We start from the raw sequence: 25,627 nt of genomic DNA on the forward strand, positions 1-25,627 counted from the left end.
CTTTTTTTGAGACAGAGTTTCACTCTTGTTGCCCAGGCTGGAGTGCAATGGTATGATCTCAGCTCACTGCAACCTCTGCCTCCCAGGTTCAAGTGAGTCTCCTGCCTCAGCCTCCTACGTAGCTGGGATTACAGGCGCCCACTACCACGCCTGGCTAATTTTTTGTATTTTTAGTAGAGACGGGGTTTCACCATGTTGGCCAGGCTGGTCTCAAACTCCTAACCTCAAGTGATCCACCCGCCTCAGGCTGGTCTCGGAACTCCTAACCTCAAGTGATCCACCCGCCTCAGCCTCCCAAACTGTTGGGATTACAGGCATGAGCTACCACGCCCAGCAGCTTTTGTTATTTTAGAATGAAAAGCATCATTCATCACGTAGCCAGGCAGGTATTTGAATATCCGAAGCTGACATTCGTGCAGGTACCAAAGAGACAAGCAAGGAAGCTTATTTTGAGGTTCCCTCATATGTGCCAAAGATTTGTAGTAAGCCGCTTTGTGCAGGGAGATCCCAGGTGCACTCAACACATTCTCCATGTATATAAGATGTCCTGAAAGCCCTTGGGTGATTCATCTGTTACCACTTTGAAAGGTGGGTTACGACTTCTTCAGCCTGATCTGGCCATGTGTCCCACCAGCCATAGGACACCCTGTGCCTTTTCCCTCAGAGCTGTCCTTTGGAGTTTGCCAGAGGTTCTGAAACAAGAACAGAGTTTCTAGTCATGTATGCTGGATTTCATCACCTCTCAGGAGACACGAAAGCTGTACAGTTACTCTATATACCACGAGGCAATCAAACGGTACAGGGCCACCACTTCGAATTTGTATTATGCTCTTGCTGAAAGAGCTTTTCTAAATAAGAATTCGATTTTTGTACACACACATGAAAGGAAAATAGGAGCAAGATTAGTTGGTTATGACAATGTCCGTTTTGTCACTGTGGCCACCTGGCCAGTGGTGACTGAGACACCATTGAAACTGCCTCCTAATTTCCGAGATGTTAAAGTATAGGGGGGAAAAATGTGTCTTAGAATCGATTAGACACAGCATTTACCTTACACATTGTTAAATTTTCAGCTTTACCTTTAAATACCATTTTGGGGGGATTGTTTATCCCGAGTCATTTAAATTTTTACAAAGGATACCAGGACTTTCTGAAGACCCAGCCTATGCCTGAGACCCATGAGGTCTTGGAGGCGGAGGATATAGCACTGAGGACCAGCGACAGGCTACCCTCTGAGTGTGGTGTGTGCACAAGCCTTTCAGGGGGGCACATTCACAAGTACCTGTTGTGTCTCCTTCAGATGCAAAAAAAAAAAAAGCCTGATGCAGTTACTCATGCCTATAATCTCACTATAATCTCAGCACTTTGAGGGCCAAGGCAGGAGGATCACTTGAGGCCGGGAGTTTGGGACCAGCCTGGGCAACACAGGGAAACCCCCATCTCTACAAAAAAAAAAAAAAAAAAAAAAAAATTTTTTTTTAATTTAGCCAGGCGTGGTAGCACGTACCTATAGTCCTAGCTGCTCAGTAGACTTGAGCCCAGGAGGTCGTGGCTACAGCGAGCTATCACTGTACTCCAGCCTGGGCGACAGAGTGACACCCCGTCTCTAACAAAAATAATGTTCACGTACCTTATTCGGGGACTAATACTGTCATTCTTTATGGGGATGAGATTAGATAGCGTCAGCACCGTAAGACAGGGTGAGAAAAAGAAAAAAATTAGAGGACTCATGTGAGTAAACGATAAGCTTAACTTTTTTTAATCTAGAGGGGTTCTGTTGCCTCAGGTTTTTATATTGGCTCCTGTTTAATTTTTGGACGTTTGTCATCTCAACTTGTATTACTGTTTAAGTGGAATTAATTAACTAGAATCAGTCTGAGTTAGGAAAACTTTCAGAGAAAAAAATGCTTGACTGGTCCAAAGCGATCCATGAGCGAGCAGGTCCGTAACCATGGTCACGATCGCTAGCAGCCACCATGTCTTGGGTGCTCCCTCTGGGTCCAGCACCCTTTAACTACTTTATGTGCTTTATGCATCTCACTGACTCCTAACGACCCTGTTGAGGCAGGTGAAAGTGGCCTCCGCTTTGTAGAGCTGAGAAAGTGAGGCTCAACAGTGTGAATGAAACCCTTGCCTTGGGTAAGTGGGACCCAAATTCAGGTCGACCACACTCCGGGGCCTGAGCTCTTAACTGCATGCACTTAACTGCATGGACTGCCTCCAGGTAAAGCTGTTTGGGTCCCTGAAGATGCCGAACAAGAGCCTAGCCCTGAACTGGCCGCAAGGACACCAACCTTGAATGAGTTGGTCCCTTTTTCTGTGGTGTGAACCACTGTCGCCACCAGGTGGTGCTGTGGAGGAAGAAATAATGGAAATCCTGGCATCAACTTTAATCCTACATCAGAAATTGGTTAGGTCGATTAATGTTAATAGAAGACATGTTTAAGAAGTTAGCCCAATTGTCTGCTTTGTTAAGACACTATAATTTAAAGGCTAAGGAGTGGAGGATTGGAGTGGAGGATGTATATAGAAGATCTAAAAGGAAATCATGATTCTTGGTTTTGAAGGGTTTTTTTAATATGCAAAGGAGATATTTAAATTATTTTAAAACTCGTCCTGCCAAAAGATTATTTTAGAGATACAAAATCATTAGTGAATACTTCAGGTAGAGTATTTGATTACAGCGCCCTGAAACGGATCATTGAGTGTTCCCAAAGTCTTTGGGTGGGAACGGGAGGATTGTGTGAGCTGAGCTGTTAGGGACCCTGTCATTAAAATGGATGAGTAAGAGAAGCTGGGCCCTAAACTAATAAGCATTCGTGCTTAATAATTTGGCACACTGAAACTGAAAAATCATCTAAACCTTGGCCCCTTGGGCAGTATGTAATTCTCCTCACGTGCTGAGGAAATAAGTTATTGGCATTCAGGTGCCTTTAAATTAATTGAGTCAGAGCACAGATGATTCCTGAGCCCTGATTCTGGTCTGAGTACTGTGTACTGTTTTCATCTTTCCTGGGCAAGATGGGATTCTGATTTCTTAAGTACATTTAGCTAATTTCGATTCATTTGTCATTATTGTTCATTTCATTTATTTGTGTTTTCTTTTTTCCTTCCTCCTTTGGGTTATCCAATTGGTAACAATTTAGCACCTCCACGCAAAAAGAGTCCCTTTTTGAAAAGCAAAAACAAGGACAAAGACAAGTCTCCAACGACCCACCCAGCTCTCTCTAAACGTCTGCGGTTCTGGTCTTCCTCCGACATCCCATCCTCTCCTAACGAGCCTGTCTCTTTCTCCGACATTGGAGATTTCTAATCCCTTTCCTTTATCATGTGTCTGCATTGTGTATCCTCCTCCATTTCCAAAATTCAAACAAACAAAAAAAGCCAGCGTCTAAAAGGCCAGATGGCCGATAGCGGACCCCTCCTCCTGCCCCCAATTTCAAGCTTAAAGTAGCCAGCGTGGATTCTGATTTCAAAATAGAAGATGAGTTGTCACACTCCCTGGACCGTTTCTTCAGCACAACACAGTTTTAGGGGGAGCCTCAGGATATACGTGCACATGTCCTTGGGCCAGGATGTCCGTACTAAGTAAGTCGAGTGGCCGTGCCCCTCTCCCGTCTCTTGCACCTGCGAGCTTATGTTTTGCCCGTGTGTCAAGCAGCACTGGCGGGTGGTTGCTGCACTTTCTAAAATATACAGCCTCTGTCAAGTGAGGGGTTTTTTAAGACTTTATTTTTAAGCAGCTAAATTTAAAACTGCTGCCCTTCTCTCCTCTTCCTTTGTCAGAGCACTGAATTGTGGGCCTTTTCCGGTAAGGCCCTTATAAAATATGTTCTGTTTTGAAGGATTGATTGTTCCGTTCAGACATTTTGACTAATTGGATTGATTTTGCCAGCCAGAGTTCAGCCCAGAGTGAAGTTTTATGACTGTGCTATGGTTTTCTGACATCTTGGATGCTGAAGTTAAAACAGCAGGAGACAGAAAGAACATCAGCACACAAATCATGCCTCGAGCAGGGGAAAATGCCAGCCGGCCCGCGAGGCCGTTACCGGCGGAGCATTTCCTGTCTCCAGCCATCCCTGGACCACCTCCGTTATTTTTGTCATATCCTGATACCATCTATATGATTACCTACAAAAATATGATTACCTACATGTTTTCCCTTACGTTGATTCACAGTATGTAGTTAAATGTATTAAAAGGAAAGATTAGTATCAGTCCTGTAAGTGGAAAACACAAGTATCATCATAAAAACAAGGTAATCGTAAGAATAAACACGTAACTACTAAAATGTGAGAGTTAATGTGCCACTGACTTCATCTCATGAGCCTCGCTCTGGGAACCTGGGCTGCCGTGGCGCCGGGTCCTCCAGACCTGTCTCCTGCGCACGCTGTTGGAATTGTGCTTTCTCTGTCCGCTGCTCATGCTAACTGTTCGTTCATCTCTGCCTCCCCCGTGGATCCTTGTTTTAGCTTCACCTGTAGGATGACCTGTCCCGATTCATTCCACCTGTCCCAATTCATTCCACCTGTCCCACTTCAGGCAGACTTGAGTCTTGCTTCTCATCAAGGTTATCTTTCAGAATCCACATTTCCCCTTGATTTCAAATCATCAGCTCTGGGCGCTTAAAACTGCACAGTGAACCCAGACTGGGAGTGACGGGGAGGGCAGACAGCTGCACGGGTGAAGAAGCCGAACTGCAGCAGTGAGTCCTGGCTCTGGGTCCATGGCCGTCGGGGCACACGGAGTGGGACGCTCTGCAGAGTGCTTTGTCGGCTCTTAGGAATGCCAGCCGTGTTCATTTTTATCTTGTGTTTGGAGAGCCTGTCCTCTTTCCTGTGGGATAGTTGGTCTTACGGACTGTATTTTTTTATGATTTTATATATGATATGATTTAATTTAATTTTGACCAGTTTTTGTTCATGGTAGAAAAGTTAGAGATTGCAGAAAAGCACAAGATACAAGGTAAAGATTTTCTTGCAGTTAGAGATTAAGGCTTCCCTTTTTGAAAACACAGAATATTGTGAGGTTAGCAATAAACTTCTATTTGAAGTCCTTAGTGAGTCCAGGCAGCAGGACCTTCGGATCCTCAGCTGCAGGTTTTGGAGCTGGCAGACATCTGTTAGGATCTTTGGAAGTCAGGGATTTGAGTTCCAGACAGTGTTACGCAGGAGATGTGTCCTAGAGTGAGTATGTGTGACTTTTACCAGCAGTTTATCCCCTCAGGGGCTCCCTTTGTTTCCTCCCAGCCTCTCAGGGCTGGCAGTGTGACCCCAGCATTAGAGCCAGAGCCATCCTCAATGGGGCCTCCAACACCCGCCTGAGGCCAAGCCCTCTCGCCCCAACCTGCCCCACCAGGCCCCTTTTAAGTCGCAGCCCGAGAGCTGTGGCAGCCCCGCTTTTGTCTCTGTGGTCCTTGTGCCCTGCTGCCCTGCTTCTAGGCCATGGTGTGGTTGTCCACAGGGCACAGGCCTTGGCAGCCTCATTTCTCAATGTCCTCTTCTGCCTCAGGCCCTGGGGATCCAAAACCAAAGCGAGGCTCCCCGCACAGAGGCAGCCTTGACCGCACAGATGCCTCCACCGATCCGGCCATGAGGTCCTGGCCCTCGGAGCTGGGCTCCCGGACCTGCTCAACTTCAGCCACCACTACAGCCCCCTCCAGCTCCACCCCCATCGCCCGGCACCCGGGCCGCACCAAAGGTGAGTTGCGAGCCCTTCTAGAGCCATGAGCGTCAGGCCTAATGTCCCTTCCGAAGGCCCCAGGCTCTTGGAATTCAGAGGAGTCGCTCTCCTCTCAGTCTGATAGGTGGTGAGCAAAGGGGTGAGGCCGCTGACAGGCTTTGGTGGCACAGATGCAGCTGTGTTTACCAGCCAAGGACTTTGGGCAGGAAACCCTCCAGAGGCCTAATTGCAATGGGGCCTCAGAACCCACTGCCACCACCAGCATTCAGGAAGTGAAGGCACCAAATAGCTCCAGAAGGGAAGGGAAGGTGGGCTGAGAACCAGAGTTTGGGCTAAAAGCAGGCAACTGCCATTGCCCTACCTTGGTAAAAGTTTGGAGGTTTTTTCTCGAGAGAAGATAAATTATATATTTTAAATTTGTGTGTGTGTGTGTGTAGTTTAAATTTTTTGTAGAGATGTGGTCTCATCATGTTGCCCAGGCTGGTCTCAACCTCCTGGCCTCAAGCAATGCTCTTGCCTTGGCCTCCTAAAGTGCTGGGATTACAGGTGTTGAGCCACTACACCGGGCCAAGAAAGGATAGAGTCTCTGAACTGGAAGTTCACTGACACAGTTGAGGCAAGTGTTCTGTATTAAAATCAAATGGGTTCAGTGAAGGATTTACGAACTCCCTGTTTCCAGGGTGCCACGAGTTCACATCTTTAGGCATGAGATTAAAATATTCTGAGTAATCTCATTAGCCTGAGAGAGTCCCAGCAGAATGGCTCAGTCAGATCTTACCAGGTGACACTCAAATCAGAGATAAGAGAAATGATTGCACCCAAGAAACAAGAACAGGATGCTATAAAAAAAGCAACAGGGAAGGGAGGCGCATTTGGGAATTTAAAATATGCAAAGAGAAAGGAAGAGATAATGCTTAAAACCAAAAAGGGCATTCCCCTTATAAGAGACAGGGAAATATCCAGAGAAACAGATGAAGGAGTTGAAAGTGATTGCCTCTGGGGTGTTAGAAGTCTGAGAGAGCAAGAAGGGGTTAATTTGCATAAATAAACCCACCCACCTGACTCTTGAAGCCATGGGCGTGGAGAACCTTGAGTCTGATCAACAAAACAAAGCAACAGAGACAGGGTCCTGACCTCAAGGGACACTCAAACTCCAGATATCCATTGCAGGTGGGCATGTCACCATCTCCAAAATGGAGACCCCGTTGTCATTTTGGAGGGGATCCAGGGTCTGCTCTCAGGCAGAAACTAGCAGGATTGAGGCGTGGGACATTTCCAGTTCTCAGGGAAAGGCCGTGTGCTTGATGGCCCGTGGTTTCCAGGTGTGTTTCTGGTCAGGAGCTGTTGGTGCAATGTTTAGTCCCCAGGAATTCAGCCTGTCCCCTCAAGGGGTAGATTCTGATTTTGCCTCTTTTTTTTCCTTCTTCCTCCTGCTACCTGAAGACAACTTGACTGCTGAAAGCGAATTGCTCTCAGGGCTGGCCTCTGAGGCTGGAAGGGGCCCCCCAGGATACTCAATATTCAGCTCTTTTTATATCATCCTTAGGCCAGAACACACCTTTGGTCCACATGTCCCAGTCACAGCAGAGGTGGAAGAGTCATTTAAAGGGGATGGGAATCGGGAGTGTCAGGGTTGCTCAGCAGGAGAAATAGTGGAGGGGTAGGAGAGGCAGGTCCCAAAGGCAGCACCTGCACACCACGCCCTCATCCCAAGAGCTGGAGCTGCTGGGATCCAGGTGCCAGGCGAGGTGGCGGGGTTCCCTGTGGATGAGGGATGTTCCGTAACCGTGACTCACCAGCCTCATTTTCACCTTAGCCTATAACTCAGATGACAACCTCTGCGAGCCATCCCTGGAGTTTGAGGTCCCCAACCACAGGCAGTACGGTGAGTAGGGAGGGTACTGCGTCTGCGTTTCCAGACTGGTTTTTATCCACGGTACCTTTCCTTTAAGCTGAGTCCTGTAGGGGAGTCCAACACCAAATGAAGGTGGGAATGGGGGACCCATTCTTCCTTCCCCTCCTCAGGGGGCTGAGCATGTAGCTTCTACTCATATACCTCCAGTGGTGGGGAATTTGCTGCCTCCCAAGCATCACAGTTCTGGAAGCACTGACCTTTCCTCTTCATGCCTTCAAGCACCCTTCCAGGTTGGCCAGGAAGTTCCAGTGCCTCAGGTGGGGAGCATTCATTTCAAGAAGGTCCCTTACTGTCTTCACTTGGCTGTGGTTGCCCACAGTAGCTCTGAGGCGTATTTAGTCTTGGAAATTGTTAGAAGCACTTGTCATTTGATTCGGGCATGTTATAAATTTTTGCAGAAGGGAGACAGTAAACAGTACCTGCCTTCTCAGAAATTAAAAGCTCCTTTGCTTTAATTTTTGAAAGGCAACCCTAGAAGTGTGAGAAAATAATCCTAAAAAGACTCTTAGACGTTTACATCGATTTCAGTTTACTTCTGAAAGGCTTGGTAAGTGTAGGAGCTGGCATCACCTCCCACCCCTATCCACGGTCTAAAAAGCTTGATGATGTTGACATTCTTACAGTCTTCTACTTGAGTAAAGCACTGTAATGAGGCCGGGTGCGGTGGCTCAAGCCTGTAATCCCAGCACTTTGGGAGGCCGAGACGGGCGGATCACGAGGTCAGGAGATCGAGACCATCCTGGCTAACACGGTGAAACCCCGTCTCTACTAAAAAATACAAAAAACTAGCCGGGCGACGTGGCGGGCGCCTGTAGTCCCAGCTACTTGGGAGGCTGAGGCAGGAGAATGGCCGGAACCCGGGAGGCGGAGCTTGCAGTGAGCTGAGATCCGGCCACTGAACTCCAGCCTGGGCGGCAGAGTGAGATTCCGTCTCAAAAAACAACAACAAAAAAGAACTGTAATGAAACAATTGAATGAACGGGAGTCTTACATCTTTACGCTGAGTGGAGGCTAATGCAACAGGAGAAATCTGCCTCGTGTGCTGGGGGCATCTCCCTGAGCAGCCAGATTTGTGATCAGTCAGCTAACCATAGGAGCTTTTTTCATGAATGTTCTGTTTCCTCTAGCTTCTCTGAGGAAAAAGAAGGGAAAAGGATTTGCGTTGCAGTACTTGAATAAACAATGGTGCTTTCGGGCCGTCGATTGCTATCACCGTTTCCTTGTACTGAAATTTACTTCTTTTTTAAAGAGAGATGTGCATTTGTTTATTTCACGTTGTCACTGCTCAGGGAGGGGACCGATGCTGTTTTTAGGCTATTCACTATCACCAAGTATGTTTTTGGCTCAGTTTCAAACATGTTTGCTAGCAGGTGTTTCTGGACAGCTGCTGTTTGCAGAGCACCTCAGCCCTTGGAACCAGGTGCCCCGTGGACCCGGGAAACCTGAATGAACTTGCGTTGGTGGCCTAGCAAGCAGAGGAACCCCAGGTGTCTCTACAGGCTCCTGAGGTGGCTCAGCTCAATGCCTGCTGGGGGCTGGGGGTTGCAGGGACAACTGAAATGCCATCCCTGCCACGGGGGTTCATAGCACAGGAGCATGGACATGTTCGCTCTCGAGATAGGGCTGCTGGAGGAGTGACCCAGGAGAGGCCTGCGGGCCCTGGAAGGGATGGCCTGCCCTCTGTAGGGAATGGTGCCAGCCTTCCCCAAAGTCTACAGTGGGGTGGCATGGCAGAGCCACACTCAGGCAAGCACCCACTGTGGCCAGGAGAGCAGGTGGGCAGGTGCCCTCAGCACCATAAGCCTTGATTTTCTTCCTTTGGGGCAGATGTAAATTTAAGGCAAAGGACACAAACTGAAGAACAGCAAATATCCAGGAGAAGGGAGTGCCCCCTTCCGTCCCAGGCCCCTGGCACCTGCTCCCTGTGGGTCTCCTGACGTGACACCTCACTGGTTACAGGTACACACACTTACACGTGCACACACGTGGTCCTGAACAGCCCTCACCTTTCTTCCCATGGCCTCGGCTGAGGCTGTCCGCATGTGTTCCAGAAAGCTCTGTGCGGTAATAGAGGAGGACCCCCCCCCCCACCTCAACCTCTGGTTCACCCAGAGCAGCCTTGTTTTGTCTGCCCTCTATGCTGGCGTTCTGTGTGAGATTTCCTCTGTGGAGTTGTGTGAAGCGGCAGCCCCAGGCCTCCTACACGCAGAAAAGCAGAGTTGTCATCTGGTGGTGGCTACTTGTTCTGTGCCCAGCACTCTGTTGGGGAAGCCAGGCTTCCTCACTGGAGCGCAGACGGAGTCCCAGAGTTCCTCCTTCCTGAGGGCACTGGGCCTAGCTTTGGCACAGGATTGTGTTAGTGCATAGTTTTTCTCAGATGGCTAATCTGGGATATACCTGCTCATTGGCTTTTTGATTTTAACACTGCCATTTCCTTTCAGTGTCGCGGCCAAGTAGCTTAGAGAGCAGTAGAAACACATCCAGCAACAGCTCACCTCTTAACCTAAAAGGTACGTCTTCTGCTTCTGTGTACTTTTAAAAATTGATTCGGAGCAGGCACAGTGGCTCACACCTATAATCAGCACTTTGGGAGGCCCAAGCAGCTGGATCACTTGGGCCAGAGTTAGAAACCAGCCTGGGAAACATGGCAAAACCCCATCTCTACAAAAAGCAAAAGATTAGCCAGGCGTGGTGGCGCATGCCTGTGGTCCCAGCTACTCAGGAGGCTGAGGTGGGAGGATCGCTCGAGCCTGGGAGGTCAAGGCTGTAGTAGGCTGTGATGATTGTACTGCATTCCAGCCTGGAAAACAGAAGCGAGACCCTATTTTGGTGGGGGGGGGCGGGGGGAAGTGTATTGGTGGTTTGGCTCTGGGCTCATTATTAGAATTTTTAAAATACATAACTAGGGGTTTCAAATACATTCTGATGCATTCAGAGGCCACACTGTACAGTTTCAGGCACAGACTGGGAGTTAGAATGGGTTGGGGTTCAGCTCCCTTCTCCCCCGAGCAGCACTGAGAATGCAAGCATGTCACAGGTCTCGAGTCTCGGTTACTTCATCTGTAGAATGGGGAGAGTAACACTAGTTCCATTCTACTGTGGCCACAGAACAAATCTGGAGGATTTTGATTCTTGGAACATGTATAGTTTGTGTTAGGCACAGAATATGGTCTTTCTTCATGAACCTTCCCTGTACATTTGGCCCCTCACACGTAGCAGGTGCTGAATAAGCTTTGAATACATGAATGAGTGAGTGCTAACAAGGGCAGTGCCTTGCAGCCAGTAATAACTTAAACTTTAGCAGAAGCTTTCCACTTTTATCTCAAGGTATTTTGTTTTTAAAGGCAAAGTGAAATTCAAAAGGAGTCCGAAAGATTATTTAATAGACTTTCAGCCTGGTGGGAGTAAGCCCTGGGATTTTGGGCAGGGGTTTCTCTCTGATAGTTTGGAGTGGGCCAAAGGCAGCACGAAACCTCTAGAAGCCATCAGACGGCTGCCGAGACTGATGAGGGTCCTCTGTCTCCTGCCTGGACACCCAGGCTCCTCCGAGCAGCTCCATGGCCGGTCCGAGAGCTTCAGCAGCGAAGACCTGATCCCTAGCAGGGACCTGGCCACTCTGCCCCGGGAAGCCAGCACACCAGGACGCAATGCCCTCGGCCGCCACGAGTACCCCTTGCCCCGGAACGGGCCCCTCCCACAGGAGGGTGCCCAGAAGAGGGGCACAGCTCCTCCCCACGTCGGAGTGCGGCCCTGCTCGGCCTCCCCCAGCAGTGAGATGGTCACCTTGGAGGAGTTCCTGGAGGAGAGCAACTGCAGCTCCCCCACCCACGTGAGTGACCTGGACACAGACTTGGCCCGTCTCTCTCCCTCGCTGTCTCTGCCTGGCTCAGGATCATAGCTGCGGAAAGGGATGGGGTGGGGGTGGCAAGGCCTAGGCACAGAGCTGGCTTGGACGTGAGAGGCTGACTAGAGCACTAGCTGGCAAGTCACCGCAAGCCAGCCGCCAGCCCCTGACCTCGGAGGCTGCTCTTCCCTGGGTCTGGGAGGTGAGCCGGCAGAGCTTGTGGCCGGCACCAAGGGTGCGTGGCCAGCACCTGATTTGTAGGGCTAGGGTCTCACGCTGGGTTTCATGGCAGAGCTCTGAGTCCTCGCTTACCCTGCATTTTCTCCAGCAGGGGCTGGCAACCTTTTAAGGACCTTGAAAGGGCCAGAGAGGAATGATTTTAGGCTTTCTGGGCCTCACAGTCTCTGTTGTAGCTACTCAACTCTGCCCATTCGAGAAAGCAAACACTTGATCCTATGTCAGTGGATGGACATGGCTGGCATCCAGCAAAGCTTTACTGTGGACACTGACATTTGAATTTCACATGATTTTCGCATGTTGTGAAATACGTTTTTACAAAATTTCTTTTTGACCAATTAAAAATGTAGCAACTAGCCGGGCGCGGTGGCTCACGCCTGTAATCCCAGCACTTTGGGAGGCCGAGGCGGGCGGATCACAAGATCAGGAGATCGAGACCACGGTGAAACCCCGTCTCTACTAAAAATACGAAAAATTAGCCGGGCGCGGTTGTGGGCGCCTGTAGTCCCAGCTACTCGGGAGGCTGAGGCAGGAGAATGGCGTGAACCCGGGAGGCGGAGCTTGCAGTGAGCCGAGATCGCGCCACTGCACTCCAGCCTGGGCGACAGAGCGAGACTCCGTCTCAAAAAAAAAAAAAAAAAAAAAAATGTAGCAACTGGCCGGGTGCAGTGGCTCACGCCTGTAATCCCAGCCTTTGGGAGGCCAAGGTGGGCAGATCACCTGAGTCCAGGAGTTTGAGACCAGCCTGGCCACCATCTCTACAAAAACTACACCCATCTCTACAAATAAGCAGAGTTGTAGAGACACCTGTCTCTACAAAAAATACAAAAATTAGCCGGGCATTGTGGCAGGCGCCTTTAATCCCAACTACTCGGGAGGCTGAGGCAGGAGAATCATTTGAACCCGGGAGGCGGAGGTTGCAGTGAGCTGAGATTGCACCACTGCACTCCAGCTTCGGCGACAGAGCGAGACTGTCTCAAGAAAAAATAAAAATGTAGCAACTGTTCTCACCTTGCAGGATGTACAAAAACAGGCAGCTAGCTGGATTTGGCACCAGCTCTGCAGCTCCTCACCCTGAACACTGCCTGTTGACATCCTCCTGCCACCTCTATAGGTCTTCATTTAGCTTTTTTGAAGCTGCACATACATCTTTAAAGTGCTCCCTCTGAATTTCGTCACGTGAGCTGTTGGGTTACTGAGTGAATGTAGTTCACTGTCTGCAATTGAGCCCTTTTGAGGATTCTTAAAACTTCAGTCTTTTTTAATCTTTCCATCTCATTTCCCTTAAAGAAACACATTTGGACTTTGTCTAGCTCTCTGGTAAACCCTGTGACCTGCATTACTAGGACACAGTGACACAGAAAAGCAAGTATGTGTTTGATAGATATTTATTGAGCACCTACTATCGTACGTTAAGCAGTGTGCCTGGTGCCTGCTCTTGAAAAACAAAGCAAACCAGTTCATCAGCAGGTTCTTTGCCTGCATGCGCCATGCCCAGCTTTGCAGTTGACACAGAAATATGAAACATGGCCCTGGCCTTCCTTCACTTAAATATTTCTGTCTCCCAAGCACTTACTCTGTGCAAAGAGCTGGAAAAGCCAAGCTGAGAAAAGCAAAGGAGGGCCTGCGCTCAAGACGTTAGCAGTCTAATGTTGTGGTTCTCAAACTCAGGCGTGCCTTTGAATCGTCTGGGGGCCTTGCTAGACCACAGAACCCATTCCCTGAGTTTCTGAATCAGTGGGTCTGAGGTTGGGCTTGCTGACAATTTGCATCTTTATAAATTCTAGATAATGGTCTTGCGGCTGGGTAGGCACCATGGTTTAAGAACCACTGGTCTAGGCCAAGCGGTGGCTCACGCCTGTCATCCCAGCACTTCGGGAGGCTGAGGTGGGCGGATCACTTGAGGTCAGGCATTCGAGACCAGCCTGGCCAACATAGTGAAACCCCATCTGTACTAAAGATACAAAAATTAACTGGGTCATGGTGGCAGGCGCCTGTGATCCCAGCTACTCAGGGGGTTGAGGCAGGAGAATCTCTTGAACCTGGGAGGCTCAGGTTGCAGTGAACCGAGATTGTGCCACTGTACTCCAGCCTGGGCAACACAGTGAGACTCTGTCTCAAAAAAAAAAAAAAAAAAAAAAAAAGCTGCTGGTCTAATGGCCTGAATGAGAACACTCCAGAAATTGGGGGGCCTGCGGCTGGAAGGCTTTCCTTCTCAGTCTTTTTTTGTTATATGCCCCTTATGATGGTTTCCTTTCCCTTTGGAGATGTTGGCAGGCAGGTCCTGAGCGAGGAGTGGGGCCCCTCCCTGCTCAGCTCAGACTCGTCCTCACAGTCCCCATTTCCTATTCCCTGTACTGTTACCTTTCCATTTTTAGCTTCAGTGAGACCAACACAGTCTGGCTGTAGCAGTTTCTGTTGAAAGCGGATGCCTGGCATGCAGCGAGCCAGCCCCCTCTCTCTGCCTGGGATATTTAACCCCCATCCCTGACATACCTGACTTCCCTCCTGGTACCCCTGACGCACAAAGCCCCTAATGTACACAGGGGCTTCCCGTCCCAGGGAAATGACGACGGTGTGCCCACCGCGCCCTCACTCTCTGGGCGTCGATGATGCAGGGAGGGAGTGTCGCAAGATGGGGCTCCCTGTGTGGCCAGGAGGGTGGGTGTCCACGGCTCTGAGGTGTGCAGGGAGGAGCCTGGTGGAGTGGAAAGCAGCTCTGAGCCAGGCAGCCGCAGGCTTTCATCTGGGTCTGCCTCTCTCTGGACGTGTGACCTGCCAAACCTCCATGGCCTGCTGCTTTGCCTTCACACAGCCTTCCGACAACCTTGCAGGGCCGTTTTGAGAATTAAATGACTTTCTTTGCAATTATACATGTGGTTCCTAGAACAGCACGTGGCCCCACAGGTGATGAAAGGTACCTGTGGATATCACGGGTCTTACTGGACACCCACCCAAGATGTGTAGCATCAGACTAGCATAAAACAGCAGATGCATCTCTGTCCAGTGGCACTATGTCCAGATGTTTCTGTGGGACAGGAGTTGCTGGCAGGTGCAGATGGCTCCTGAGCTACCAACCCACCTTCTGGCTGACACCCGCCGGCCTCTCATCCCCCATGAAGTCACTTCTCTTCCTCTTCATCCATGTCAACCTCAGGAGAAGCTGTGCTTGCAGAAGGCTGCAGTTCCCTGAGTGGGGCCATAGACCCTTGGCCCCGTGGCTCTGCCTGTTCCCAAGGTGGTGGCAAAGGACAGCTGCTCCCTGGGCAGGGGAAGCAGAGCCTGGGCGGCAGCTTAGCAGGAGCAGAGTGGCGGCTGGGCCGTCCCAGTGTCTTCATTTCCCTGTGCAGCCCCACCATTCCCCCTTCTGGACACTTACAGACTCCATTTGTACCTCTCTGTCCCCCGCCCCCTCCCACCCCCATTCTGCCTCTCTCTTCCCTTTCTCGGGCCCAGAGAGGTCTGAGTGGCAATGAAGGTTCCGGCGTTTCAGGAGCTGCTCTTGTTCCTCTTGCTCTCGGTGGCGCGAGGTGAAGTCCTTACGATGTCCCAGGGTGACCGGGGAAGGAAGGCCCTGCTCATACCCGCCAGGGTTCTAGTTCCTGCTGTGCTTGGTGGAAACCAGACAGACCAAAGCGGTCAGCTGTAGTCGGGGTTTCTGGGAAACTAACTCACTTTGTAGGAAGCCATTTCCCTCTCTGGGTCTGTTTCCTTATTTGTGTAAAGTTAGGGGGCTGCCTGGGGGGAATCTGGAGTTCTTTCCTGGTAGTCCCATGCTGCCTCATCCACCCTCACTGTCCGGTCCCAGGGCTGATGTGTGTGGCGGGGGTGGCACATGTGCCTTGGAAAAGGCAGGCAGGAACTACAGTCTCAGCCATGTGGGCTGCTCAGGGGGCATCCTGGGTGGGAGGAGGCTTCGAGGACTCGCCCAACCCTCATGCCCACCTCCACCCTTCACTCTCTTATCCATAGGACACTCCCAGTTGCCGGGATGACCTGCTGAGTGACTACTTTCGAAAGGCCAGCGATCCCCCAGCCATCGGAGGCCAACCAGGACCACCTGCCAAGAAAGAAGGGACCAAGATGCCCACCAGCTTTGTGGCCCCCACCGTCAAGATGGCCACCCCCACTTTGGAGGGGAGGCCGCTGAAGCCCGGCCAGTATGTAAAGCCAAACTTCAGACTGACTGAGGCCGAGGCCCCACCCAGCGTGGCCCCGAGACAGGCTTTGCCTCCCCAGAGCCTGTCTCTGGGCAGACCCCGGCAGGCTCCGGTGCCCCCAACTTCCCACGCACCTGCCAGCCGCAGTGCCTCCCTGAGCCGGGCCTTCAGCCTGGCCTCAGCTGACCTTCTCCGGGCCAGCGGGCCAGAGGCCTGCAAACAGGAGTCCCCTCAGAAGCTGGGGGCTCCTGAGGCCTTAGGGGGCAGAGAGACAGGCAGCCACACCCTGCCAAGCCCAGCACCCCCCAGCTCCCACAGCTTGGCCCGGGAGCGGACCCCACTTGTGGGAAAGGCTGGCAGCTCTTGTCAGGGCCCAGGTCCCCGCAGCCGGCCGCTGGACACGAGGCGCTTCTCCCTGGCTCCCCCAAAGGAGGAAAGGCTGGCCCCCCTGCATCAGTCTGCCACAGCCCCCGCCATTGCCACTGCAGGTGCTGGTACTGCTGTTGCTGGCAGTGGCAGCAACTCCCAGCTCCCACACTTCTCACCTGCTGCAGCCCCAGCTGCCAGGACCAAGCCCAAGGCGCCCCCACACTCGGGAGAGGTGGCCACCATCGCCCCCATCCGGGCGGGGCTCAGCCTCTCAGAGGGAGACGGGGTCCTGAGGCAGGGCGGCAGCGAGGGGCTCCCGGCCAAGAGCCCAGGTCGGTCTTCTGATTTGGCTCCCCACCCCAGCCGGGTCCCTGAGGACTGCAGTCGAGGGAGCATGTCCAAGAGCACTCCCGCCTCCCCGGAGCCAGGCGGGGACCCGCAGACCGTGTGGTATGAGTACGGCTGCGTGTGACTGTCTCGTGGTTGAGCTTGCAAACCTGAAAACTACTGACACGCCTTCTGACTCTCACGGCCTTTTCTCCTGCTTGCCTGCGGTGTCAGGAAAGGGTTTGGAATGAGGAAAGGGGTTCCCATGCATTTCTGCTGTTTGTTCTGTGAATGGAAACACTGTGCCAAGTCCCAAGAGGATTACGCTTCCAGGTGTGTAACGTGTCTTCTGTGTCTGCCGCTTCCAGCAGCTGATATCTTTGGAACAAATCCACGTCAGCACGGGGACAAATTAGGATGCAATGACAAACTGACTTCCCCCAAAGCAGACGCGTCTCCGGTATGTCCCAGTAGAACACTCATTTGCAATGTGTTGAGCTCCATTAAGCATACACACACTCACACAACAGGCTCACGAGGCTCAGGCCTGGCGGGTCGAAAAGCCCATTCCCTCTCCCAAAGGCCACTGGGTCCCAGGAGAAGCCCAGACTGGTAATACTAAGGTCTCCAGGGCCTTGGGCAGACCCCAGAGGCAGGCCTGCTGGTAAAAAGTGAGAGTGCTGCTGTTCCATTCCTGGGTTCCCAAGCACTTCCCTTTACCCCAGGACCCAGGGCAGCCTGCAGGGCAGCTGGTGGTGGCCTTGGCCATTTGCCCCCAGCCTCCAGCTGGCTGGCTCCTGAGCTCTGCACCAGGGGGTTTGGGGACCACACAGCTACCTGCCTTCCTAGATTTCCCTGGCTCACTTTTCTGCAAACACTGGATCTGCCAGGCCTGGGGATTGGGGGGCAGGACAGAGGCCCCCATCCAGCCCCCTCCAGGCCAGTGTGCACAGTGCACCGAGGGGTCACCCGCACAGAGCGAGGTGCAAGCTTGATGTATAACCTGGCTGCAGCACCCGACTTCCCCAGTCTCAGATGGGGTGTTGATTTATTTCTGAGTAACTTTTTGGGTATAGAAACCAATTTTTTTAATATATGACATATATATGTACACACTCCTGTGAAATATGTATACTTGGGGGGGGATCTATTTATGCTCCAGTGGGAGTCCCTGTCTTCTGTCAGGACTCTCACCTGCTGCTTTGTGTCTTTGGTCAGATTCCTGACAATTTAGTTTCCTGTTGTAAAGGTGCTTTTCCTGGGGTGAACTAAACCTATTGATTTTTTTTTTTAAGATTTTTTTCCCTTTTGATTTAATATACTGAGAAAGAAATGGGAGACTTTTGAATGTTAACAAGATCCATTTTAGGAGTGTTTGGGGTTGTGTATTAAATAGCCGTTCGTTCTGGAACTCAAGGACAGGATTGTAATAAAATGGAATGGAACCGAAGTGCCTTCTGGCTTTCCTCACTGCACGTTGTTAGCATCAGGTGGGCCTCTGGGGACTTGCGGCTCCCTGTGCCCCTCCCTCTGCACCCTGGGGACCCTTCCTCCACAGTTGGAATCCACCACTTTCCTTGCCACTAGGCGGGGGAAGCTTTTACACGTGCAACCAGAGACAAATGTGAAGGACAAAGATTTCTTGTCATGTGACAGCGTTCCACCCCTCCCCAGGTGTGTTTAAGTTCGCATAAATTGAATCCTGTTTTATTTGTTTTTCTAATGGGTCCCCACCACCGCAGGGGGCATGGAATGGGCTGGAGACCAGTCGGAGCAACATAGCAAGACATTGTCTACAAAAGACAAAAATTAGCCAGGCGTGGTGGTATATACCTGCAGTCCCAGCTACTCAGGAGGCTGAAGATAGAGGATGCTTTAAGCCCAGGGATGTCGAGACTGCAGAGAGCAGTGATGGTGCCACTGCACTCTAGCCTGGGAGACAGAGTGAGGCCCTGTCTCAAAAAAAAAAAAATAATAAAATAGCAGGGTGTGGTGGTGCGCACCTGTAGTCCCAGCCACTAGGGAGGCTGAGGTGGGAGGATCACTTGAGCCCTGGCAGTCGAGGCTGCAGTGAGCCAGGCTTGTGCCTCTGCACCCCAGCCTGGGCGACAGAGCAAGACCTCATCTCAAAAATAATTGAAGAATCCCATTTTGCTATGGCGTTCATCTCATGTCGTGACAGGACCTCAGCTTGCAGGGGCTCCTTGTGATTTTCCCAAGGCTACTCAACCAGTAAATACTGGATCTGGAATTTGGACCTTAGGGGCTGCAGATACTGAAATCGGATGCATAGTGGGGAGGAGGAAGAGAGGGAAGGGGAGGCATGAAAATGACCACGCCTGACCAAGGTTCTTCTGATGTTTTTCTGTCCAGCTGCTGCCTCAGTGTCTCCTTCCTTCCCACAAACCTATTTTTTGGCTCTCTCCTCTTCCCTCCTTGCCCGTTCTCCCCGAGGCTCTGCAATCTGTCCTTGTATCTGGCCACTCCGCAGAAACTGCCATCCATGCTGTTTTGAGCCAGACTGAGTGGCGGCCACCCGCAGTCTTCATCCTGTGTGGCCTTTGCAATATTTGACAGCTGGCCAGGCACTTCTTGGCACCCTCAGCCTCTGCTGCACGCTTCTCTGTTCCTCTGGGACAGATCTGTGCTGCCTGCTCCTTTGTCCCTTCATTCATCCCTCCCGGGGACATCAGGGCTGCGGGCAGAGCCCTGGATTCTGCCTCCACCACTCCCCTGTCGTGTATTCCCCCTTCAGGCCTGACCCCACCCTCCCTATGCGGGGAACGCTTGTGGAGGTGACCTCCAGCCCAGCGTCTCTTGACCTTCAGGCTGGGACTGCTGCCCTCATCAGCCCAGTTTCACTGTTCCCAGGACCATCTCTGCAGCCTCAGGGGCCTGAGATTCGAGCTGGACCCTTCCTTTCCTCACATCCCACATTTCACAGGTCACATCCTGGACCTGAGGGTGGGGCGGGAATCTGGGCCCCTCCCCTCTGCCGGTTGTCTCTGTCCTAGGTCACACCCTCCAGCCGACTGGTCTGGCTGCCTCGGGCTCTCCCCTTACTCTTCCATCCACTCCAGCCGGCTTTTGGTCCCATTGGTTCCACAAGAGAGCTCCTGCCAAGGTCACTAATCCAGAGGCAACTTATCGGCCCTAGTTGTCATTTCTCAGGAGGTGCCCTGACTCAGGGGACCTTCCTATTTAGAACACTCCCCTCCACACTGGCCACACTTGTGAGCAGCGGGAGGTCAGGCATAACCAGGTCCACATACCAGTGTGTCTTTCAACAAGGTCAGACTTTCATTGACGCTGTTTTTCTTTTCTTTTTTCTTTTCTTTTCTTTTCTCTTTCTTTTCTTTTCTTTCTTTCTCTTTCTTTCTTTCTTTCTTTCTCTGTTTCTTTCTTTTTTCTTTTTCTTTCTCTTTTTTTTTTTTTTTTTTTTTTTTTGAGACAGTTTTGCTTTTGTTGTGCAGGCCGGAGTGCAGTGGCGCAGTCTTAGCTCACTGCGTCCTCCGCCTCCTGGGTTCAAGTGACTCTCCTGCCTCAGCCTCCCGAGTAGCTTGGATTACAGGTGTGCACCACCACACCTGGCTAATTTTTGTATTTTTAGTAGAGATGGGGTTTCACCATGTTGGCCAGGCTGGTCTCGAACTCCTGACTTCAGGTGATCTGCCCACATCGGCCTCCCAAAGTTCTGAGATTACAGGCGTGAGCCACCACACCCAGCCTCTTTTAGTTATTTTTAATTGTACAATAAGTTATTTTTGACTGTAGTCATCCTCTTGTGCTATCAAATACTAGGTCTTTTTTTTTTTTTTTTTTTTTTTTTTGAGGCAGAGTCTCGCTCTGTCGCCCAGGCTGGAGTGCAATGCCGTGATCTCAGCTCACTGCAAGCTCCGCCTCCTGGGTTCAAGCAATTCTCCTGCCTCAGCCTCCCAAGTAGCTGGGACTACAGGTGCCCGCCAACTCGCCCGGCCAATTTTTTGTAGTTTTAGTAGAGACAGGGTTTCACCGTGTTAGCCAGGATGGTCTCGATCTCCTGACCTCGTGATCCACCCGCCTCAGCCTCCCAAAGTGCTGGGATTACAGGCGTGAATACTAGGTCTTATTCTATCTATATGTCTGTTCCCATTAACCATCCTCACTCCGCTCCCACCCCATTACCCTGCCCAGCCTCTAGTAACCATCCTTCTACTCTCAACCTCCATGAGTTCAGTTGTTTTCATTGTCAGCGCCCTCAGATAGGTAAGGACATGAAGTTGCTCTTTCTGTGCCTGGCTTATTTCACTTAACATAATGAGCTCCGGTTCCATCCATGTTGCAAATGACAGCATCTCATTCTTTTTTATGGCTGAGTAGTACTCCGTGTATATGTGCCACATTTTCTTCATTCATCTGTTGATGGACACTTTGGTTTTTTCCGCATCTTGGCTGTTAATAGCAGAGTCACTAATGTGGGCAGAGCCTTCGGTGGGAGATGCTGGGTGCTTATCACGAGTGACAGCAAGATGGTGTCAGTTGAGATGGCCATTTCAAGCTGCTGAAGTCTTGCTCCTTTTATGGCCACAGTTTTCTGGTGAGGACTGATAGTGGAGGAGTGTGCTTGGTTATGTCGTTATCTGGCTGGATGCAGTCTTTATGGATCAGGTAAAACATGCGGTCCCTGTTGGCGAAGTGCCGTATTAAATGTAAGATGGAGTCTTTTTTAAGATGGAGTTACTTATGTCGAAGGTGCTCTATACACACACCCAGCCCTTTGCAGACTAGGTCCTCTCTACAGGCTCCCCTCAAGGCACACCCAGCCCCCTGATCATACTTCATCAAGCCCAGGCATACCCATGACTTTAATTAACACCTATTCCCAGAAGGCCCAAACTTGTATCTCCAGCCCCTGCCTCTCCTCCAAAAGTCCAGATCTGGATTTCCAACTTGCATGTCCCAAACACACCTCAAATTCAACATACCCAACACAGCTCACCATCCTCCCTCTCCAAAGCGAGGCCTCTTTGTATTCCCTCCTCCCCACACCTGCCCCATACGCATCCAGAGGATGCTGGCCTTCCCCTCACTCTCCCCTGTGTCCTGTTACTCTATCAGCTGCTTTCAACGCTAAGACCCTGCTCACCTCCACAGCCAATCCCAAGCCACAGCCCCCTTCAGCAGTACCATGGGGCCCTGTGGCTAAGAGAGCACCCCGGATCACGCCCCCTCCTGAGTTCCAGGGCCCCACCCTCTGCGTTGGTGTGGTGTGTGACCTCTTGGCTGGGAAATACCCAAGTTGCAGCTGGATATTTTTTTTCCCTCTGAGACAGGGTCTTCCGCTGTCCCTCAGGCTGGAGTGCAGTAGTATGACTACGGCTCACTGAAACCTCAAGTGATCCTCCTGCCTCAGCCTACTGAGTAGCTGGGACTACAGGCACATGCCACCTGGCTAATTTTTTATTTTTTGTAGAGACGGGGTCTTGCTACATTGCCCAGGCTGGTCTCAAACTCCTGACCTCAAGTGATCCCTCGACCTTGGCCTCCCAAAGTTTTGGGATTACAGGCGTGAGCCACCACACCTGGCCAGAGTTTGACTCTTTATCATCAGTAACAATTTACAAATAATAAAACATACAATAATAATTATTGTAAAATCCACACAACCAATTGATTCTTGTAGAAAGTTCATTGATTTTTTGCCAAACGGGTGTATTTGTAGCCAACCTGTGCTTGCAACTAACAAATGAGCGTAGCTCCAACACAAACGTGGTTGGTAATTTCTTTTAACATGTAAGATGAAAGGGAAACAAGTCGAAGATGTATGTCAGAACTTCACTGAAAACATGAGTAACTGTTTAATCAAGTGGTAGTTTCTGAATGCCGAAAATATTTCCTCAATTTTTTGTACCATTCCCATTATAATGGCTACAGATGCAACACTCTTTTTAAAAAATTGAGATATAATTTACATACCATAATATTCACCCAAGACATCTTCTCTATTATTATTAAGTCTAGAGACACTAGACAATCAAAAAAACATAAATCAAGCCCAAGTTTATAACATTTACCAATTTATGTGGTATAAGTACTCACCATGGCCAATGTCAAGCTGCCAGCACTGAACACATCACTTAACACGGAACTGATCTCAATCTTTGAAATTAAAAAATCTAAATTTTTTTTTTTTTGAGATGGAGTCTCGCTCTGTCACCCAGGCTGGAGTGCAGTGGCACAATCTCAGCTCACTGCAACCTCTGCCTCCTGGGTTCAAGCAATTCTCTGCCTCAGCCTCCCGAGTAGCTGGGATTACAGGCGCCTGCCACCACACTGGGCTAATTTTTCTATTTTTAGTAGAGACAGGGTTTCACCATTTTGGCCAGGCTGGTCTTGAACTCCTGACCTCATGATCCACCCGCCCCAGCCTCCCAAAGTGCTGGGATTGTACAGGTGTCAGCCACTGCACCCGGCCTCAATTTTTTAAAAATTGAGATATAATTTGTACATCATAATATTCACCCAAGACATCTTCTCTATCATTCTTAAGTCTAGAAACACTAGACAATAAAAAAACATAAATCAAGCCCAAGTTTATAGCATTTACCAGTTTCTGTGGTATAAGTACTCTCACCATGGCCAATGTCAGGCTGCCAGCACTGAACACATCACTTAACACAGAACACATCACTTAACATGGAACTGGCCAAGGAAGCTCTTGGCCCCTAAGCATTCCCTGCAAAATCACTGACATGAGGCAGATTAACAGGAGAAAAGGCAGACAAATTGAACAGGTATACACGAGAGCCTTCAGAATAAAGACTAGACCCACTCCAGTGAAGTCCAGAAACTTATATACTGTCTTGAGGTTCCAGACAGAATGGGGGCTTGGGTCCTGGCACAACAGGTTATGGGAGAGGGAGAAGAATTCTATTGAGGGGCTATACGTGATTACTAGGGAGAATGATTGGATGGGGAACAGCAAGTAACTTGTAAAATTATTTGGAATTTATATGATCCTTGGAAACAGTCACTGTCTTGAAAAAGGGTCTGTTCAGATGTGGTTACATTCTGAGTTGTCTTTGCTGTAACGAGTGACGAGGTAACGGGGTGAGAACAAGAACAACTGTTGCCCTTGGTGATTCAGTCCTTTCTTTTTGTAGATGGGGAAAAGTTTTTTCCAGTTTATTGATCTCTAAGGGTGTTGAATTCAAAATACTCATTATACCAGGGAGCCATATTTTGGCGTGAAATATTTTGGGATTTCCTTCACCAGAAAGAGATGTACCTCATGATCTCATATCACCACCATACAGATACAGTAGGTGTAACCTGAAAGCATGGGTAAAAGTAAAATAATTAGCAAGTGGGGAGTCTTGAGTGTTCCCTTTGCTTTTCATGTAAGTTACCTGATGGTAGGTTTACATAGGTTAATTGTTAATGATGGCTGTGCTGAACAACGGGCTTGCAAAATTCCTGGAAATTCACGGATGTGCTTTCACAAGCCAGCACAGGTCTGCTCGGCACAGGGAGCACCACCTCTTAGGGATGGGCTGCGGGGAAAGAGTCTGAATGATTGAGCAGAAGTAACTAAAGGAGAAGAAGGAACGAGAAGAGAAGAGAAGCTGGAGGCTTTGCGGAGCTGACCGTCCTAAGGTGCATGCAGCTATGCCAGCCTCTGGCTGTCTCCTAGGCCATTTCCCTCTCATTTCTGCCCTGCCAGCCCCAGGAAAGGCCTCAGAGAGAGGGGTACCAGGTGTGCAGGATGGTCACAGGGATCCCATTACGAAGGTCTGCTGAGGCAGGCCCAGTGGCAGGCTCAGAGGAGAACAACCCAGCCTCCTCAAGACTCAGCTGCCCCCAAACTCAGCTCTGGAAGAGCCTAGGTTGACAGACGTGGTCTTCCCGCACAGGGCACAGAGAATGGCTACTCGGGCTTGTCTGGAGGCTGGGAAACTCTGTCCCGGCTTCTCCCTCACCTTCCACCCTCCCTCCTTGCCCTTCTCCAGAGAGAGCAGAAAGAGTCCGCCAGCGGAATGATAGACCCCAGGCCCGGGGGCAAGCCCGTCCTCTCTCCATCTGTTTGGGGTACAGTGGTCTCCACCGGGCTGAGTCCATAGCCCGAAGTCAGGCGCAGAAATGTCCCCTGTCCAAGCTCGGGCGTTTTGGCCCAGCCCCACGAAATTGGGTTCATCGTGGCACATCTGAGAGCACAGGCAGAACCAGCTACCTGCTCTCCATCTCCCCTCCCCCCCAGAGACCACAAATAGATAGGGGCAGGGACCCAGCCAGCCTGGCCGCAGGGAGGGAAACCTGGGCCCCTCGAGCCCCTGGGGGAGGGAGGTACCCTAGGAGCTGTCCTGGGAGCCGCACCCTCCCCAGGCCGGTGGGGGGTGCAGGTGCTCTGTCCCGTGGTCGGGTGGGCAGCGGAGCCTCCGCCTCCCGCTCGAGGACCCCGCACGGCGAGCGCCGCGCCGGTCCCGCCACGCCCCGCAGGCGCCGTCCCCGCTGCCACTCCCTCCCGCGGGCCCAGCTGAGCCGCGGCCGCGCTTCCTGCACCCAGGACCCGACAGAGGTGAGTGCGCCGGGCGGCCAGGGCGAGGGCTGACGGCGGCGGCAGCGCGGGGACGCACCGGGGAACGGCTGACCTTCAGCGAGGGCGGCTCCCCGCCAGCTACCGGGGCGGAAGATTCAAATCCGATCTGTGGGATAAAGGCGTTTGGGGGAAGTGGAGCAGGAGAAGGACTGGGGTAGGTCTCTGTGTTAGGAAAGGATACAAATGGATGGGGCTCTTGAGGCCCAGGGACTTCCCACCCTGAGGGTGTCATGGAGTGGTGTTTGGGGGGACGCCAGGCCAGAGGGGCTCCTTTGCCCAGGGCTCCTGGGGTGGGGGCACATCTCAAAAGTCCAGCACTGTCCAGACCCACTGAGGACATGACCTTTCATAGCTGCAGCTGAGGCACTGAAAGGAGCACTGTGGGAGGAATCCAAGGACCCCGGCCCAGGCTGGAGGTCTGGGCTCCGTGGCATCCCTTAAAGCCGGGGAAATGCTATTCCACCCTGGCCCAGAGAGAAGAGAGAGGCGAGAGGAAGAGGGAGGGGCACACTAATATT

The 25,627-nt window shown here is 51.1% G+C and overlaps 2 protein-coding genes across 6 annotated transcripts in view; both read left to right on the forward strand.

The window, feature by feature from the left end:
* The window catches only part of LOC105467551 (coiled-coil domain containing 88C), a 149,184-nt gene extending 131,200 nt beyond the window's left edge, over positions 1-17,984 (forward strand). For all 5 annotated transcript variants that reach the window (XM_011717225.3, XM_071099712.1, XM_011717227.3 and 2 more), the window contains 5 exons: positions 5,512-5,700; positions 7,499-7,567; positions 10,039-10,107; positions 11,137-11,426; positions 15,651-17,984. In XM_011717225.3, the coding sequence (XP_011715527.2) occupies positions 5,512-5,700; positions 7,499-7,567; positions 10,039-10,107; positions 11,137-11,426; positions 15,651-16,679 (1,646 nt within the window). In that variant the 3' untranslated portion in view covers positions 16,680-17,984. The remainder of the gene's footprint in view (positions 1-5,511; positions 5,701-7,498; positions 7,568-10,038; positions 10,108-11,136; positions 11,427-15,650) is intronic.
* A 7,030-nt stretch (positions 17,985-25,014) lies between these two features.
* LOC105467553 (G protein-coupled receptor 68) overlaps positions 25,015-25,627 on the forward strand; it is a 31,048-nt gene continuing 30,435 nt past the window's right edge. The window contains exon 1 of the mRNA XM_011717234.2: positions 25,015-25,088. The gene's annotated coding sequence lies outside the window, so the exon portion shown is untranslated. The remainder of the gene's footprint in view (positions 25,089-25,627) is intronic.

The sequence above is a fragment of the Macaca nemestrina genome, chromosome 7 (genome assembly GCF_043159975.1).
Source record: "Macaca nemestrina isolate mMacNem1 chromosome 7, mMacNem.hap1, whole genome shotgun sequence".
In the NCBI taxonomy this organism is placed as follows: Eukaryota; Metazoa; Chordata; class Mammalia; order Primates; family Cercopithecidae; genus Macaca; species Macaca nemestrina.